General features: G+C 35.5%; 1 protein-coding gene across 1 annotated transcript in view; it reads right to left on the reverse strand.

Annotated features, from left to right (window-relative positions):
- LOC123322782 (dynein axonemal heavy chain 8-like) overlaps positions 1–15,996 on the reverse strand; it is a 69,999-nt gene that overhangs the window by 20,590 nt on the left and 33,413 nt on the right. Inside the window, 15 exon segments of the mRNA XM_044910801.1 lie at positions 341–521; positions 600–900; positions 1,491–1,628; positions 1,685–1,900; positions 3,688–3,855; positions 3,950–4,126; positions 4,191–4,413; positions 5,064–5,290; positions 5,421–5,739; positions 5,942–6,158; positions 9,313–9,542; positions 11,854–12,124; positions 14,238–14,411; positions 14,963–15,301; positions 15,432–15,779. Of these exon segments, the coding sequence (XP_044766736.1) occupies positions 341–521; positions 600–900; positions 1,491–1,628; positions 1,685–1,900; positions 3,688–3,855; positions 3,950–4,126; positions 4,191–4,413; positions 5,064–5,290; positions 5,421–5,739; positions 5,942–6,158; positions 9,313–9,542; positions 11,854–12,124; positions 14,238–14,411; positions 14,963–15,301; positions 15,432–15,779 (3,529 nt within the window).

Here is a 15,996-nt window from a genome sequence, read left to right on the forward strand (position 1 = left end):
AAGAAATGAAATGTCATCACATTGAAAATGTTTTAAAAATAATGGGAGCCTGAATAGTATGATCTGAAGAAAATATTGACTTTCTATAGTGAGACAAATGCTAGTATCTTGGTCCAAATATCCAACCACCATAAATCGGAGTATCAACAGTAAGACCATTCCATCGAGAAAGTGTAGATAATGACAAATCACTTTCTTTTATGGAAGGAATTTCTATAGTTTCAACTACTATAGTTGGTTATCGAAGAAGATTCGACGAGGACTAAATTATTTTTCGATTTACAAAAGTGGTGAGTAAAATATATTTCAAGATATTTGCAGAAGTACCTTCACTGCTCACCTGAAATATTTATGTCCCAAAGTAGTAACAAGAAGATGGTTTTTAAGTTCTTTATTCTTTATCCACATTTTTCCTTGGTTTTGTGGATCAATGAGCAAAGGATACCTTGACGCTCTAGTCACAATAATACCATTTTGAATTGATAGCTCGTCGTTTGGTAGTCCCTCCAAATTCCATTCACCTATCTGAGGTTACACATTAATATAAAACTCGAAGTTAATTTTCACTCAAGCAATAATGTAATTGTGGTGGACAGCACTTACTGTTGCAGTATCTGTCAAACTTTCAATGAGGCTCAAAGTCGCCGTCACAGGAATTTTTTTGTCTATAAGCATGTTCAACCATGACAACTGCATAGTCGAACGGAATTCTTGGTTGAAGGGTCCTGAGTATCCGAGAAAACCAACCAATAGGACAATATCACCCACTAATCTTTCAGTTTCGGCTTTAAAATGAGTCAGTTGGTCTGTCCACCTGATTCTCTCCCCAGACAAACCGCTTATGAGAGCAGTGGCCGCGTCCATTTTATTCTTTACCTTCATAGCATCATCGAAAACTTCCTATGAAAAGAGTAATAGCGATTCTTTATTCACTGAAAATTCATTTAAAAATTCCAATACACTACGGCAACTTCCAATATTTCAGTAATTGCTATACAGGGTGTCCAGAGTTAATGGAAATAAATTTGGATATAGGTTCAGAACCTCATAATAAGACGAAAAGTTCCCAAGAAGATATGTCTCGAAAGCTTCGTTCAACAGAAGACTTAGTTATGGATTCATTCAATTTTTTCAAAGAAGGACCAAGATCACTGCAGTGGTCTTGGAAACTTAGTTCCTTTCATCCAAGTTACTGCACGATAATTGTTCTTCAAGTTACATCCTGTTAAAAATCAGCTGAAATTTCGGATTTTTTGTGATCTCTTAAGTTTTACAATCATGTAGCAAAATTCTTCAATTTGGGTAATATGTTCCTAGAAAAGTCTACAACATATCATCATCTTCTGTTGATTACTGTATATTCTATAAAAATTTGTTGAAAATCTTCCAATACTCTTGATGAACAAGTATTTCTTCGAGTAAAATTCACATTCTGATACACTAAGTATAGACGATACTCGTATTTCACGAAAATATGAATTATAAGGTACCTGTTTATGAGCCATTGCCTCTTCGTAAAGCATCTGACACTGTCTGACTTCATTCTCTTTACTTGCTAATAATTCCATAGCAGAATCTAATTCGGATTGAGCTTTCGACAACTTTGCTTGTTGAATTGCTAGATTAGTCTGGAAATATGGAAAGGTATCAGTAAAAATTTGGTAATTTCAGCGAGAAAATTAACCTTCAGTGGCAGAACTTCTCTGTTAACTTCGTAAAATGCAGCCATCGCTATTGTCCATGAAACCAAGCCAGCGACGTTTCCGCAAGCTGTTTTCGCATTTTCGTAGGTGTATAGTTCATTACTTAGGTAAGGCAACATAAGATCGATAATTTCAGCGTTTATAGTATCTTTCGGATATTCTTGAAGTTTGCTCAAAAATCTGGTGTCTGCCATTACCTGAGAAATAATTTTTTATACCTCACAGTATGAGTATATGGACTGTTCAGTAGCATAGACAGAGAGCATTCGCTTCTAAGTATAATTGAAAGAAATAGACATAATTTGATTCGATTTTGTTTTTAGCTCATAACTACACTGGGCAAAAAAATTAACGCACATTCTGAAAATCTCAATTTTAATGAAAGTTGACTTTACATTGACTTTATAACTTATTTTTTATGTTCTCTCGGGAAGGTTTTGAACGAAACAAGACACATTAAATGGAAGAAAAATTCAGGATTTCACCGAATCTTATGTGAAAGAAGAGAAATGAACAATTTTCAAAATACTGAAATGCTGATAAGTGATTTAATACTTGGTATTTCCACCCCTTGCGTTAATTACAGCTCGGCAACGACGGTTCATACTCAAAATGAGTGATCTTAAAATGTTCTGATCTAATACTTCCCAGATTTCTCCGAGTTGGATTCCTAAGTCATTAAGGGTAGCTGGATGATTTTCTGAACTTCTCAGCCTTCTATTGAGGTTGTCCCAAACCTGCTCAATCGGATTGAGATCTGGAATTCTTGCTGGCCATTCTATTCGAGAGACTTCAACCTCTTCAAGGTACTCCTGAACGATGCGCGCACGATGGGGTCTGGCATTATCGTTCATAAAAATGAAATTTTCACCAATGTATGGGGCAAATGGCACTACATGCTCTTCGAGAATGTTCCTTATATAATTATCAGCATTCATAGCTCTATTATCAACGACCACTAGGTCTGTGCGAGCAGTCAAAGATATTCCACCCCATACCATAATCGATCTTCCCCCGAAACCAGTAGTACTCAGGAAATTGCACTGAGCATATCTTTCATGTGGACGTCTGTATACAAGGGAACGTCGATCACAATGGTAGAGGCAGAATCTAGACTCATCTGTGAAGAGAACTCTTTCCCAATGGATATGCTCTCTCGCAAAATCCAAACGCGCCTTCGATGGGCTGGGGTGAGAGCTGGGCCTCTTGCCGCGACACGAGGCCTTAAATCACATTCTCTGAGGCGATTTCTTATTGTCTGTGTGCTAATTTGCACCTCATGAGTTTGCTCAAGCTGAATTTGAAGGAGGCGAGCGGTTGCAAACCGTTGTCTCAACGAAGAAACTCTCAAGTAACGTTCTTGAATGGCAGTTGTTACCCGTGGTCTACCCTGTCCTGGTCTTCGGACATTCATAGCTGTCTCCCTGAAGCGCTGCAACATTCTGGACACACTTGTATGGGAAACCCTAAACCTTTCTGCAATTCTTGTGTATGTCCACCCTTCCTCTCGCAAAACTACCGCTTGGGCACATTCCTCTTGGGTCAAATTGCGTGTTTCCCGTTACATAGCAATCGAGTGTAGAAAATCAAACGAAAGAAAAACTATTGATCACTAGAATTGATCGAGAACAACTGATTTTAGAATAGAGCCAATATATTCCAAATCTGATAATATCATCTTTTTTTATTCCTGCTGGGAAAAAACATCTGTATTGAAGAAAACCGTTAAAAGTGGATAACATATGCATGCATAATTCTGATAAAAATAATTATCATTGAGAACACCTTCAGTTGTAAAATAAATTTAAGATTTTCATAATGTGCGTTAATTTTTTTGCACAGTATATTATTTAATCCAATTTGCTCAGGATTGCGGTATGAGATATGAAACAACTTTTATCGAACAATTATTTTCTTGAAAGCAAAGAAACCGAAAGCGAATTCATAAAAAGTGAAACACAAAACTTTTGCAGGGTTGGCTCACCCTTAAAGATTCATTCCAGGATGCTTGAAGAAATTTCCTTTCGTAATCCGGTTTGACAGGTTCCAATCTCTTCTTGAAGTATATTAGAACAGCATCCATAATGAGCGTGATCAGATATGGAGGCTTTCCTAGTTTTCTTACAGTTGCTATATCAGCTGCTTTGATTGTCTAGGAAAGGGCGAAGGAAAATTCAGAATATGTGGGAAGATGATGTTCAATGATCATAGCTCGTCTTTGAAATAATAAAAGCGAGCATCCTTACCAACAATGCAGCTTCAGCCGCATCTAATGCTGGTTTAGCGGCAAGCAGTTTACCTTCCGCTTCTTTCTGATCTGCACTAATCGCAATCACTAGCGTTTCGGCTTTGTCTTTCACCACCGCAGCATCTTCTTTAATTTTGTTCGCTATTTCGGAAGCGGCCAACACTTCATTCAAAACCTGTTCGAAATCACGTTAATAATATTTTTTATGAATCGAATCACCGACGATGTATTGATGGTACCTTATCCGCTGCTTCTGTGGCTACACTCATCTCCACCTCCTTGAGTTTGAGTTCTTCCTTGAGTTCGTCTACATTTTGTTGAGCTTCTACCAGTTTTTTGAGACCAATCTTGACTCTATCGGCCAAAGTATTGATTTCATCGAACTTTTCCTTGTAAAATAGCTTATAGGTGTTCAGGAATGACGTGTAGGTTTTGGGAGTGACGAAGACCCTACGACGAAATCTAAAAACACATAATAAGGGATGCTGTATGGAGGGATGCTGTATGGCGTGAATACTTAAATAAATGCTTGGGAAAAGCCTGGATCAAATTTTTTTTATCAAATCAAAATTTCTTAGTCTACATCGAATGCAGACATTCAATTTGACCTTGGAGTTTGATTTCAGGATCATTTCAGGTTCAATTTTATTCATCGTAAAAAACTAGGAGCATTTTGTCCCTTTAGTTTTAGCCATGGGATAAATCGTTGTGGAGATGTGAAGTATTTTTTCTCAGAATGATTATGATGAAACCACTGAGCATATCTGGAGAGATGAGTATTTATGAAGAGATAAATAATGAAAAAGTAAAGCAAAATGAATCAAACGCAGTAGAGGATTAAAAGAAGATCAATAAAAAAATCAAGTAATCAATACAGAATTTAGAATTAATATCGAATAATAGAGAATAATGAAGAATGCAGAATAATGAATTGATTATCGAAAAAGATTTATGAAATGACGGTGTTTTTGTGGACGAAAAAAAAACGTCGAATACACAAAGACATATTTCCTTTGTTCAAAATTTACTGATCGCACAAACCAAGTGTCGTTACACTAAAGATATGCCGATTTGTATGCCCGAATACTGAGTGAGCTTTTCGAATAATTCACCTTTGGAAGTAAGAATTGCATGTTTCTGCAACTCCGTCTTGTATCTCGCCCATTACGTTCACAAGTTCTTCTTTAACCTCGGGAACAGCAACCATCGGAAAATTCTTCAAGAAATGCGTGGATACTTCAATTAGAGCAGCTTTAGGCCATCTGGAGAACCAATTAATGGTGCACCCAGAAATCAATCCGGGGAATTTTAGAGCACGACTTCTGAATTTTTCGCCAACCTTGAAAGAATCAACAGAATTGAAATCAAAGATGTTCTGTGATAAGAGGAATCAAATTGAATATGTTATCCTCATTTCTAAATTTACTCAACTAACTAAGTAAACCGAATCGAATGTTTACGAAACTTACTGGCGAAAAGCACAGTACAACATGGAGATTGGAAACAGCTCTTGTAATGAAAAATTCATAAAGATTCTCAACAGTAGGAGGTGTCTTCGGTTGGATTTTCTTCATGACGGGTATCAATTCTGATTGAATCTCATCTATTTCATCTTTGGGGAATAAATTGGCTATTTCACCTGAACTGAGGATGTTGTTCATACTCTCTAAAAATGTCTCGTCTTTTATGTCATTGTCGGTGAATATGAAGGATATTCCGTGACCTTCCAATCCAGCTACTCTATACAGATATTTCAAATCATCCATCAAATTTCCAATATTGTATGATCTAGAAACCAATTAGAAAATTTTCAGATGGAAGAGGCATTGGTATTGTAATTGTACCAGGAAAACCCTAAGTAACTAAAGTTGATATGTAAAAATAAATTTGATATTTGAAATTGTATCGTTTTTCTCCTTTTACTTAAATAAATTAATGATCCTGTTCGTTTTCAACAACAAAAACTCTGATCAATTCTAATACTTCTCACCTAGTGAGCTGAATTTGAAAGCTTTTATAGAGTGCAATGAACGAAGCTAGTCTGGTTAAGCTTTGTTTTCCTGAGCCACCAACGCCAACTAATAAGGCGTTTCCTCTAGATGTTCTTATTATTCTGGATATGGTGAGAAGATTGATCATAGCATCGTCGAAGAAAACCAAATCCATGGATGCACCACGAATTGACTCGTTATAGGTTTCCATATACACTACAAGAAGGTTTAAATTAGAATATTTCAATAGTTCAATTTTAGACTAAGGCCCGCTTATACAGGGTGAGTCTTTAACTTAATTAAATATTTTAACAGTAGATTTTTTTGCATACCATTTTTTCCGAATCGGCACGGTTTGAATGTTATTCTCAGTTCTATCTCACAAACGGATTTATCGAATGAAATGAATTTTGGATCATAGTTTTTCATATACCTATTTGATTAATCTTTTTTGAACACAAAATATCACTCACTCATTATGATCATAACGTACCAAACTCTTTAAACTGAGTTGGACGCTATCTAATGAATATTTGAACGTTTTGTAAAATAAAAGTATTTTTCATATCTTCTCGTATAATGCGCCGTTTTCGAGTAATTGGATCTATGGAATAAAAAAATTTCAAAAAAGAACTTGGGTACTTTGCTGAATATAACTCTGTTTAAGAAATCCACAGGTGTGTAGTGTCACAGATTTAGCTAGTTATTCTGAAGGTTATTTTCAGTGGCGGATTTACATATTTGCCGCCAGTAGGCTATTCAAATTTTGCCGCCCTTATCATAATTATTTAGTTCAAGTTCAGCATTTAGTTCAGCAACTATAAAAACAAGTAGCAAAGACGAAAACAAACAGCAAATATAATATATACATGGTGCATAGGAATTGTTGCGAAAAATTAAATTCTTTATCAAAAAATAGGGTGGATCTTCAATGTAAATTTCTTTTTCTGAGCCCCCTGCTTAGTTACAGCTCCCTAAAGGTGGCACCCGAAAAGCAGTTTCTGATTTCTTCTTGAGAATCAAAAATCTGACAAAAATGAAATTAAGCAGATATTTTATGCGGGGAAGTTTTCGATGCTAGCTATTGAAAGCCACCCCTAAACATTGTTCCGCTAGAAACTTTTTTCCATATCCATATTTCACAATAAAAAAAATTGATTTTGGATAGCTTGATCCATTCTTAACAAATAAGGTCTTTTGTAGTATCTTGCGAAAATTCAAAAATTTTCAGAAAAAATGACCGTAAATGAAGTGCATATCGAACATTTCTGCGTTTGCGCACGCAATCATTTTAATGAGTATGTGACCAAATTCTCAAGATGATAGCCAAATCAACAAATAATTACAACTGAATCAAAGTTAATCCAAACTAGTCAGTTGTCATATCAAAATTACATCTGCTTACTAGATAAATTCTAGTTCAGAAAGGATGCCATCCTCTACGACTCACGCTATCATTACGATTATTTTTTCATACCGTGAACTATGTCACGAAATCACAAGAGACCTTATTTTTGAGAATGGATTTAGTTATCCAAAATTTATTTTTCATTGTAAAATATGAATATCGAAAAAGTTTCTTGCTAAACTAAGATCAGGGATGGCTTTTTCTACCCCTTTCTATCACAAACTAAAAGAACCTAACTTTTTCTTTTAATGCCTTCCCGCGTGTCAGTTTATTGATTTTCAATTAAAAAAAAATTGAAAACTGTTTTTCGGGCGCCATCTTTAGGGGGCTGTAACTAAGCAAGGGTACAAAATTTTTTAAAGCCCCCTAAATTTTCGGCAACTATTCATATTATTATATGTAGGTATTATATGGCCACAAACTAACTGACGCTGACAATAAAATAGGAAAGTAAATCATAAAAGTCTCACCTCGGGTTTCATAAAGCTTGATCAGGGAATCAACCAATACGTCAATTTGTTTTTGTTTTCAAGTTATAATTCGGTCAAGATCATTTAGAATATCATTCTCCCATCAAATTATGATGTTTATAGGTCCACTAAATTATTCTCAATTGCTACTTGTTCAATATATTCAAAAATGAAAAGGTTTCAGTGATTTCGTTTTAGAAATCAAGTGACTGTCAAATCGTTGATCGCAAAATCAAAGTTTCATGAAACTCGCTGTTAAAATATCTATCTGCTATGTCGTCATATGAAATTTTGTTCATTAGTTCTGACTCTATACACAAAAAACCAAGACGTTCAGCTTTTCTTGCCTTGATGTGGTTCTTAGGTACCTAACTTTTCACCCTTTTCAAGCAAAAAAAGCTTCTCTCACCCGAACCATTTGTCGCTGGTGTATACATAGAGCCATAGGTACGAACTGCTATATCGAAGTTTGGACAAACATTTTTTGAATTGTGTTTTCGTAGGAACCGAAGAAACACATCCCAACGATTCAGAATCACCAAAAATTTTTCACCCTCACGAAGTTTCAGTTAAGAGTCCAATGCGGCCGAAATAAGGCCACAGGAAAATATAATAACCATGCAGGGCAAAATAATGATGCACTACTTGTTCAGTTTTTTTTATTTGTCGGGAAAATCAGATGTTAGACAGATATTAACATAGATTTGAAATACAAGTATTTCAGTTTCTATAATGGGTTCAAAAAAAATTGTCCCCAAATTTGCCGCCTCCTAATATCTGCCGCCCTAGGCTTCAGCCTACTCAGCCTCTATGGTAAATCCGCCACTGGTTATTTTGTTTCTCTAGGGGTGGCACAGCTCATTATGGAAACTCAAAAAGGCTATATCTTTTTATCAGGGTCGAATCTGATAAAATGGTATAGAAAAAAGAGTTTCTCAAAAATCTACTTTTTCAAATATTCGTACGAGTCAAAGCCTCACTATGTATACTGTTCAGGTTCAAACCCATTTCAACGTTGTACCCATTTCAACGTTGTACCCAGTTCAAACTGAACGGAACTGTCAAAATTGCTGCATTCAACTTACTCGGCTTAAACCTGAACTGTACAACCAGGACTAAATTTCCCTCCTTTCTGTGTCAGTCTTAGATTTGGTTTTGTTTTACGTGACTGGAAAATGGACAAACTTTATTTTTTGTTGATTAGATAAGGACTTTCAACTAGAGAAGCTCCTCTATCATGAAGATTTTACGCTCAGGAAACATGCAGGGAGAAGATCGTGAGTACATATGTTGCTACTTAATATGCAAAGAACTGATAAATCATAATGGAGTTTCGACCACCTCGTCCTGTTTTCATTTAAATTCACCAATCTTTCTTGAATAGGAATGAGTTTATCTTGTCCAGCAATTCTTATTCAAAGAAGAGAAAAATAATTTTTTTGTATCCCGCGATACAGCAATAACAAAGGAAATTCACAATTCCTACACTCACTGTATAGCCTCTCCTTCACGAATTCTCGCGTTGGTACTTCCTCGTAAACTTTCGGTATTTCAATCACGTAATCCTCAGGTTCGTCTCCCGTGGGTTCTGGAGGATCTCTGAGGAAATCTGCCCAGAAAGTGTCTTCTTCCGGTACGCTTTCCACAATCCCACTCAAATCTGATACTGCATTTTTCATCATATTTGCCGAGAACCATTCCTTGTCAGCAACTTCTGTGAACCTGAAAAATTTTGGTGAATATTATAGCTTCTTTCATCAGCTTGTTTGTTTCAGGTAATTTCTTCACCTCAGAATTAACGGAACCAACAAATTCCGAAGAATTGTAGTTCCAGCTAAACATGAACGAGCGTAGGAAATCCCAGAGAAGTCGAAACATCCAAACGCAACCGTAGACCGGATTCGGGATAATTGTCCCTCGTCAGTACCGTGTAGCGCTGAATATTCCGACCGGAGGATGGTGTCTTAAACGGCGGGGCGACGTTTTGAGAAATTCTCATCCCGAAGCGCCATCTGTCCGGTTAACACTGAACCAAATCTTGGTTTCTCTGCAGATTCCTACACCAATTCATGGATCCTAAGATGTCTAAAACTCTGGTGTATTCACTGATTCGATTTTGTTTTTAATTTCGTGGGGATATGGGATCAGTTTCGTTTTTTCCACTGTAGGTAGCGCTGCTTAAAATTTGACAGAGCATTGTCATTTTATATTTGAAAATAATTACCTACGACGTACGAATATGTTGTATTTATAAGCGATTATTGGTGTGTGAAAATTTATTAGTTTCGAGAAAGGGGTGTAGAACATTCATTTATTCAACATGTCGTTCAGTAAGTTCAGTTTTATGTTTGTACAATCAAGAACTACAGCTAAGAATTCGGTGTTGTTGGAATTTGAAGCAGAACCAAATCAGATGAACGAACATTCGGGACCGATATAGCTAAGTTTTATGGAAACTTCAGCAATATTTCAAAGAAACTGTATTGGAAATATGTAATATGAATTGTGAGCATGTATTGAGAATCAGAAATACATAAATCTATTCGAGTATGTTACTTCAAATATTCTTTCTTAGTAGATATAGTGAAAATTTCCTTTCCGTCAACTGAATATATTGCATATTTGACCAATTAACTGTGTTTTATTAAAATCATATTGAATTACCCATCTCACGAATTCAAGTTGTCAAACAGAAATTATCTTGAAGAAGGAACAGTAAATCCTCATTCGAACCCTTATTGGATAGTGTTGAAATATTGACAGATTTGTTTTTACAACGAAAATTGAACTGTAAAGCACAAATATTCCTTAACAGCTGACAAAATGCACCAGTTCAAGTTCATATTTTGAACTCGTTGGACGTTGATCGACATTCGATATCAACGCAAAATAAAATAAAACGAGAGAGTATCATTGGACTTCCTTTGGCAGAACGGATAGAACGAAGCAAATGACATGGTGGCGCCGCCACGAAACTGATCCCATATCCCCGATTTTCTGAAATGTTGATGTTTGCAAAAAGTGACAAGTGCACACACCAGTGTTTTAGACATCTTAATGGATCCCAAATTTAAATAACGCGAAACCTAAAAGGCTGAAAGTGTTTTGTTTGTCTCTGGTACTGGTAGATTTTCAGTCTTTCACGAATTACAATATGCATCTATCTAGTATTTCCTTCACAACAAGAGAAATCTTTTTTTGGCAAAATTCACAAATAATTTATTAAAAGAATCCTTATTTCGATAAGCCTTCTATAATAATAATGTTATTATACTTTTAGGTATTGATTGAAATTCAATATGGGAGGATTCTGCATCTTCTGGAAAATTTTAAGTTTTTCACTCTCAGACTCTGAAACATGAACAATTAAAAAATTGAAATATTCCATTTGCTCCTGCGTAAATTCTTGCACTAATTTGTCAGGAGCAAATCAGAGAGAAACTATTGTTGCCTGACAATGAACGAAAAAATGGAAATTTAAAATGATAACTTTGCAACGTTTCGGCGTCTATATCAGACTCCTTCATCCTTCATCAGACGAATCTTAAAAAATCTTCTGAATTTTAGTTTCTCAATTGACATTAATTTGTCATCTGATACTCCTTAGGGTTTTCGCTCTCTGTCTCTGAAACAAAATCAATTAAAAAATTGAAATAATTGATTTCCTCCTGCAAATTATAGTCAATTGAGAAACTACAATTAGAAGATTTTTTAATAATTCATCTGATGAAAGACTCTGATTGTCTTCGAAACGTTACGAAGCTATCATTTTGGAGTACCATTTTTCGTTCACTGTCAGACAATAATGTTTTCTATCTGATTTGCTTCTGACAAATTAGTGCAAGAATTTACGCAGGAGCAAATCAATTATTTCAATTTTTTAATTGATTTTGTTTCAGAGACTGAGAGTGAAAACCCTAAAGAGTTTCAGATGATGAAAACTTTTTCTTGAAGGAAATGGTTGGTTTATAATTTGTGACTTCTAATCTAAATTTTTGGATCATACCATTGCATACTCAATGTTTATACTCACCTATCAGATATAACTCTATTGCATTCGTGTTTCCACAACTTCAAAAGTTGCTCGGAAGATTTGCATTCTCCTGATTTCACAGTCAACATTCCTTGCCAAATTCTAGACAGATCTCGTAGATTGAACACATAGTGGAACTTCGCGGGAGTTGGTAACATTTTTGTTTTTGTTTGTTGCCACACGTTTCGTGTGAGTGGAACAAGTTTTTCCACCAGACTCACTACATTAGGTTCGAAGCGTTCTGGGCAGAAATATCCACATGCTATCTTTTCTGAAATATGAAGAATGATTGCTTTTTTTCTTCTGCACCCTGAATACTGCATTGTGGTCTTTTCCACTTTGAGCCCAATCAAGGGTTTATTGGCAATGAATCAGTTACAAAATCCATATATTGATTTACATAGGTACACTCTGACAAAAAAGTATCCGTATATGAAATTCTCATTTAAATTGCCCGCGTTGAGTATTTTTAAGTATTCGAAGGACAGTAGGACTGTCCGTAATCACTATGCCAAACATGAGCGCGTTCTGTCAACTAGTTTGTTTAAGACAGCTGTTGAAACCAGTCGACCTCAGTGGTAGTCTGCGAATTTTACAATGAAAAAAAAAATTGAAAATAGAGTTTGTCTAAAATTTTGTGTTTTTAGCGAAATTTCGTTTGCTGACCCGTTGTGAATGCTAGAAAAGGCTTATGGAGACTGTTTTATCGAAAACCCAAGTTTACAAATGATACAAAGTCCTTCAAAACGGTCGGGAGATCATCGAAGATTTGCCTAGTTCAGGAAGACCGTCGACCTCTTCAACCAACGATAACGTCGAAAAAATCAAGGAAATTGTGTCAAACGGTCAATAAGAACTTTTATTTAAGTGTTTTGAGACGTTTGCGTGAAAAAATTAGCCGTAAACGGCCGGATTTGTGGCCAAACAATTAGTGGATTTTGCATGACGATAACGCACCATCTCATCGAGCCACGATAATTAACGATTTTAAGACCAAACACTCGATAAATACCATCGACTAGCCACCTTATTCGCCTGATCTAGCTCCGTGTGACTTTTTTCTTTTCTTCAGACTGAAATTACCGCTCCGGGTAGCCAGATTTGACTCCATAGATGCCATAAAAGAAAATTCGCAGAAGGAGCTGTAGGCCATTCCTAAAAGCGCCTATAATAATGTTTCCATGATTGGAAAAATCGTTGGCACATGTGTATCGCTTCAAATGAAGCATATTTTGAAGGAGATTCAATAAATATTAAAGTTCAATATTTGTGCGTTTTATTTCAAATTTCCGGATACTTTTTGTCAGAGTAGTATTTGTTAATTTTGAATTAAAACAATTCATTTATTTATTTTGAGATAACCTTTCATCATTGGTAGGTAATCTATCGATAGAGCTATTTCTGGACTGTACTGGCAATACTTGAAAGTTATATGTATACAAATATAAAAAAGACTGAAATCTACAACAGTTGAAAATAAAAACAGATCAAACACGATCAATCGGAGAAACATCACTAAAAATTTATTATTAAGAAATGACCGCCAACTTTAATTTTTCAAATGAGCAGCTCTATATTTCATTAGAAAAATTGGATTCCCATATTCCCATATAAATTGGCAATTCGCTTCATGTATATGTAAAATATGAACTATCGAAAATCAATTTACACTCATGAGGAGCTGTGTTGCTTCGACGACTGACGAGGTCGAATGAGACCGAAACCACAGTCAGCATCTGCTCTTCTTCGGCGGAACGTTCTCCATTTAGTTGTCTTGACGATGGCGAATGGGCTAGTTCAATTCAGATCGTAACACTAGTTAATATTCATATCAGCGAATGGTATGCATCTGCATTCATATTAATTTGAGAAATCTTTTTTTATAGTTTTCTAATACTTCGTTTTTATGGAAAAAATTAGAATATTGAGCCGTAAATGAAATCTTGAGTTCTTGCGTTCAGAATGTTAGGAATGACTGAAACGATTTCTATGATATTATGTGGAGTGGGTGTGTGTATAATCATTGAATACTCAGAGGTATAGTGTATAGCAGTTGAATTCGAGAATTGAACTGATTTTAACCTGAGCGGCTAGCCCTATTTCAATGAAATTTTTTGTGTGTGTAAGGAGAGACACGTCAGACATTGTTGTTTGCATATAAGAACAATAAATTCAAAAAGTTGCCGACCATTTTCAATTCCCAAAAATTCAAATCTATGCACATATTGGAAACGTTTTAAAATTGATTTTCTCATATGAAAACATCAACAACCAAATTTCATTCGAAAAGTCTTGTAGATGTAGATTTCTATGTTATATTTTATATTACTGAAAAGCGTTTGTAAAGTTCGCTAATTTCTTGAACGTCATCATCTTGTACTCACGAAATATTAAGTCCATAGAAACGGTACTTGGAAGGGTGCAATTAAAAATACAAAATTGTCTCTTCAATCGATGAGGAATATCATTTCTACCTCCTCCAGGATGTATCATTGCTGCTAAAAATAGCATATCTACTATAGTTGAAAAGTCCCCTGGTTTGTCCAGACTGTAAAATCCTGTAAATTGGGATTCAGTGAAAATATTTCAAATAGAGGAGCTCCCTATCACTGTTACTCTTTCATTTTATTTGAAACATGTTGTGCTATATCACTCAATAGGAATATTGGTAGGGATACACTTGCCATGTGGATGAGAAAGTTGCTTAAAAGCAAGTAAATGTTGCGTTTTTTGAATTCGGTGTACGAAAGATTTCTAAGTGAATTTGAGCGTTTCCTTTCGAAATATTTGTAACTTCCAAGAAATAATCGGCCCTATTCTGTAACTTCAGATCGAATATTACAGATAGTATACTTTGAATAGAAATGTACCAAACATATGGAGCAATATGTCTTGTACATTTCTATCCGACGCATGTCCTTTTCGAAGTTACAGAATGGGGCCAAATGTTTCCTGTACAAAAAACATAACATTGCGGTTGTAGCGTTATCTGCCTTAAAAATGAAATGTTGCATGCTACTCTTAGTACATATCACAGACAATTGTGCAAATCACTGGCATGTGTATACCTAGCTCAAGTTTGAGCAATGAATTCTTTGTTTCATTTCACCTCCGCATTCCATGAGTTGTCGGACAATCTCATTAGTTATTTGATCACCCCAATCATTGATAACAGGCATATTGATATCGTCAATGAAAACAGAAAGTGTTTTGCCTGCTGGTGGCCCAAATGTTGTCCCTACTCTTTTATCAACATAGGATTCGATGATTCTCTGAAATGTGTAGTTAAATAAACAATAATTATCAAGTCATTCCATCATCAGATTCACCTGAACCATGTTAGGTGTTGTTGCTGATGAAAAATTAAAACTTTTGCTCAAAGCATATTCAACATCAAATGTTGACATATATCCTTTAATCATAACTGTTTTCGCTGTTCCTTGTTCACCTTAAAAAAAAAACACTATATAATAAAATTAAGGGTAATAAATATATTATTATTATTACATGAAAAACAGTTCTTCAGCTGAATTTCAATAATTATATCTTTTCTGTTTCAGATCTATTTCTATATTTACCTATCAATAACACCGACTTTCGTTGTTTCGCTATATTTGTTATCAGGAAATTCGTGCGTACATTATCCACATTGGGTACGAGAATTGAAGTGAATTCTAAAATAGAATCCGATGGATATATGAAGGGTTCCACTCTTTCCGACCAATGTTGCCATCTGCCATTATCGGGATTCACCAAAAATTCGAATATTGTTTCATTGTCTCCGCATTTTGGCCAATCCAAATTGGAAGGGTGCTTGGTGACGAATCCCTCCATCTTCAATCTATCGTCAAGTTCCAGAAGAGCTCCTAGAGACCACATTAGGGAAAAGAGAAAGAGACGTTCGAGCTGTTTATCCGTCCATGTTTCTGAAATTTTGTGGATGGTAATAACACTTCAACGGAAGTCATTAATATGAGAATAAATCCAAAATGAACGTATGATATGAAATTGGATGAGATACAGGCTAGTCCAAAGAAAATTTAACACCTCGATTCTCCGACTTTGAAATGAAAATGTGGGAAATCAATCGGACCCGTCAATTTTTGATTTGAGGAGAAACAACTTTTCCGCTTTTTTCATCCC

Source organism: Coccinella septempunctata, chromosome 1, assembly GCF_907165205.1.
Source record: "Coccinella septempunctata chromosome 1, icCocSept1.1, whole genome shotgun sequence".
Taxonomy (NCBI): Eukaryota; Metazoa; Arthropoda; class Insecta; order Coleoptera; family Coccinellidae; genus Coccinella; species Coccinella septempunctata.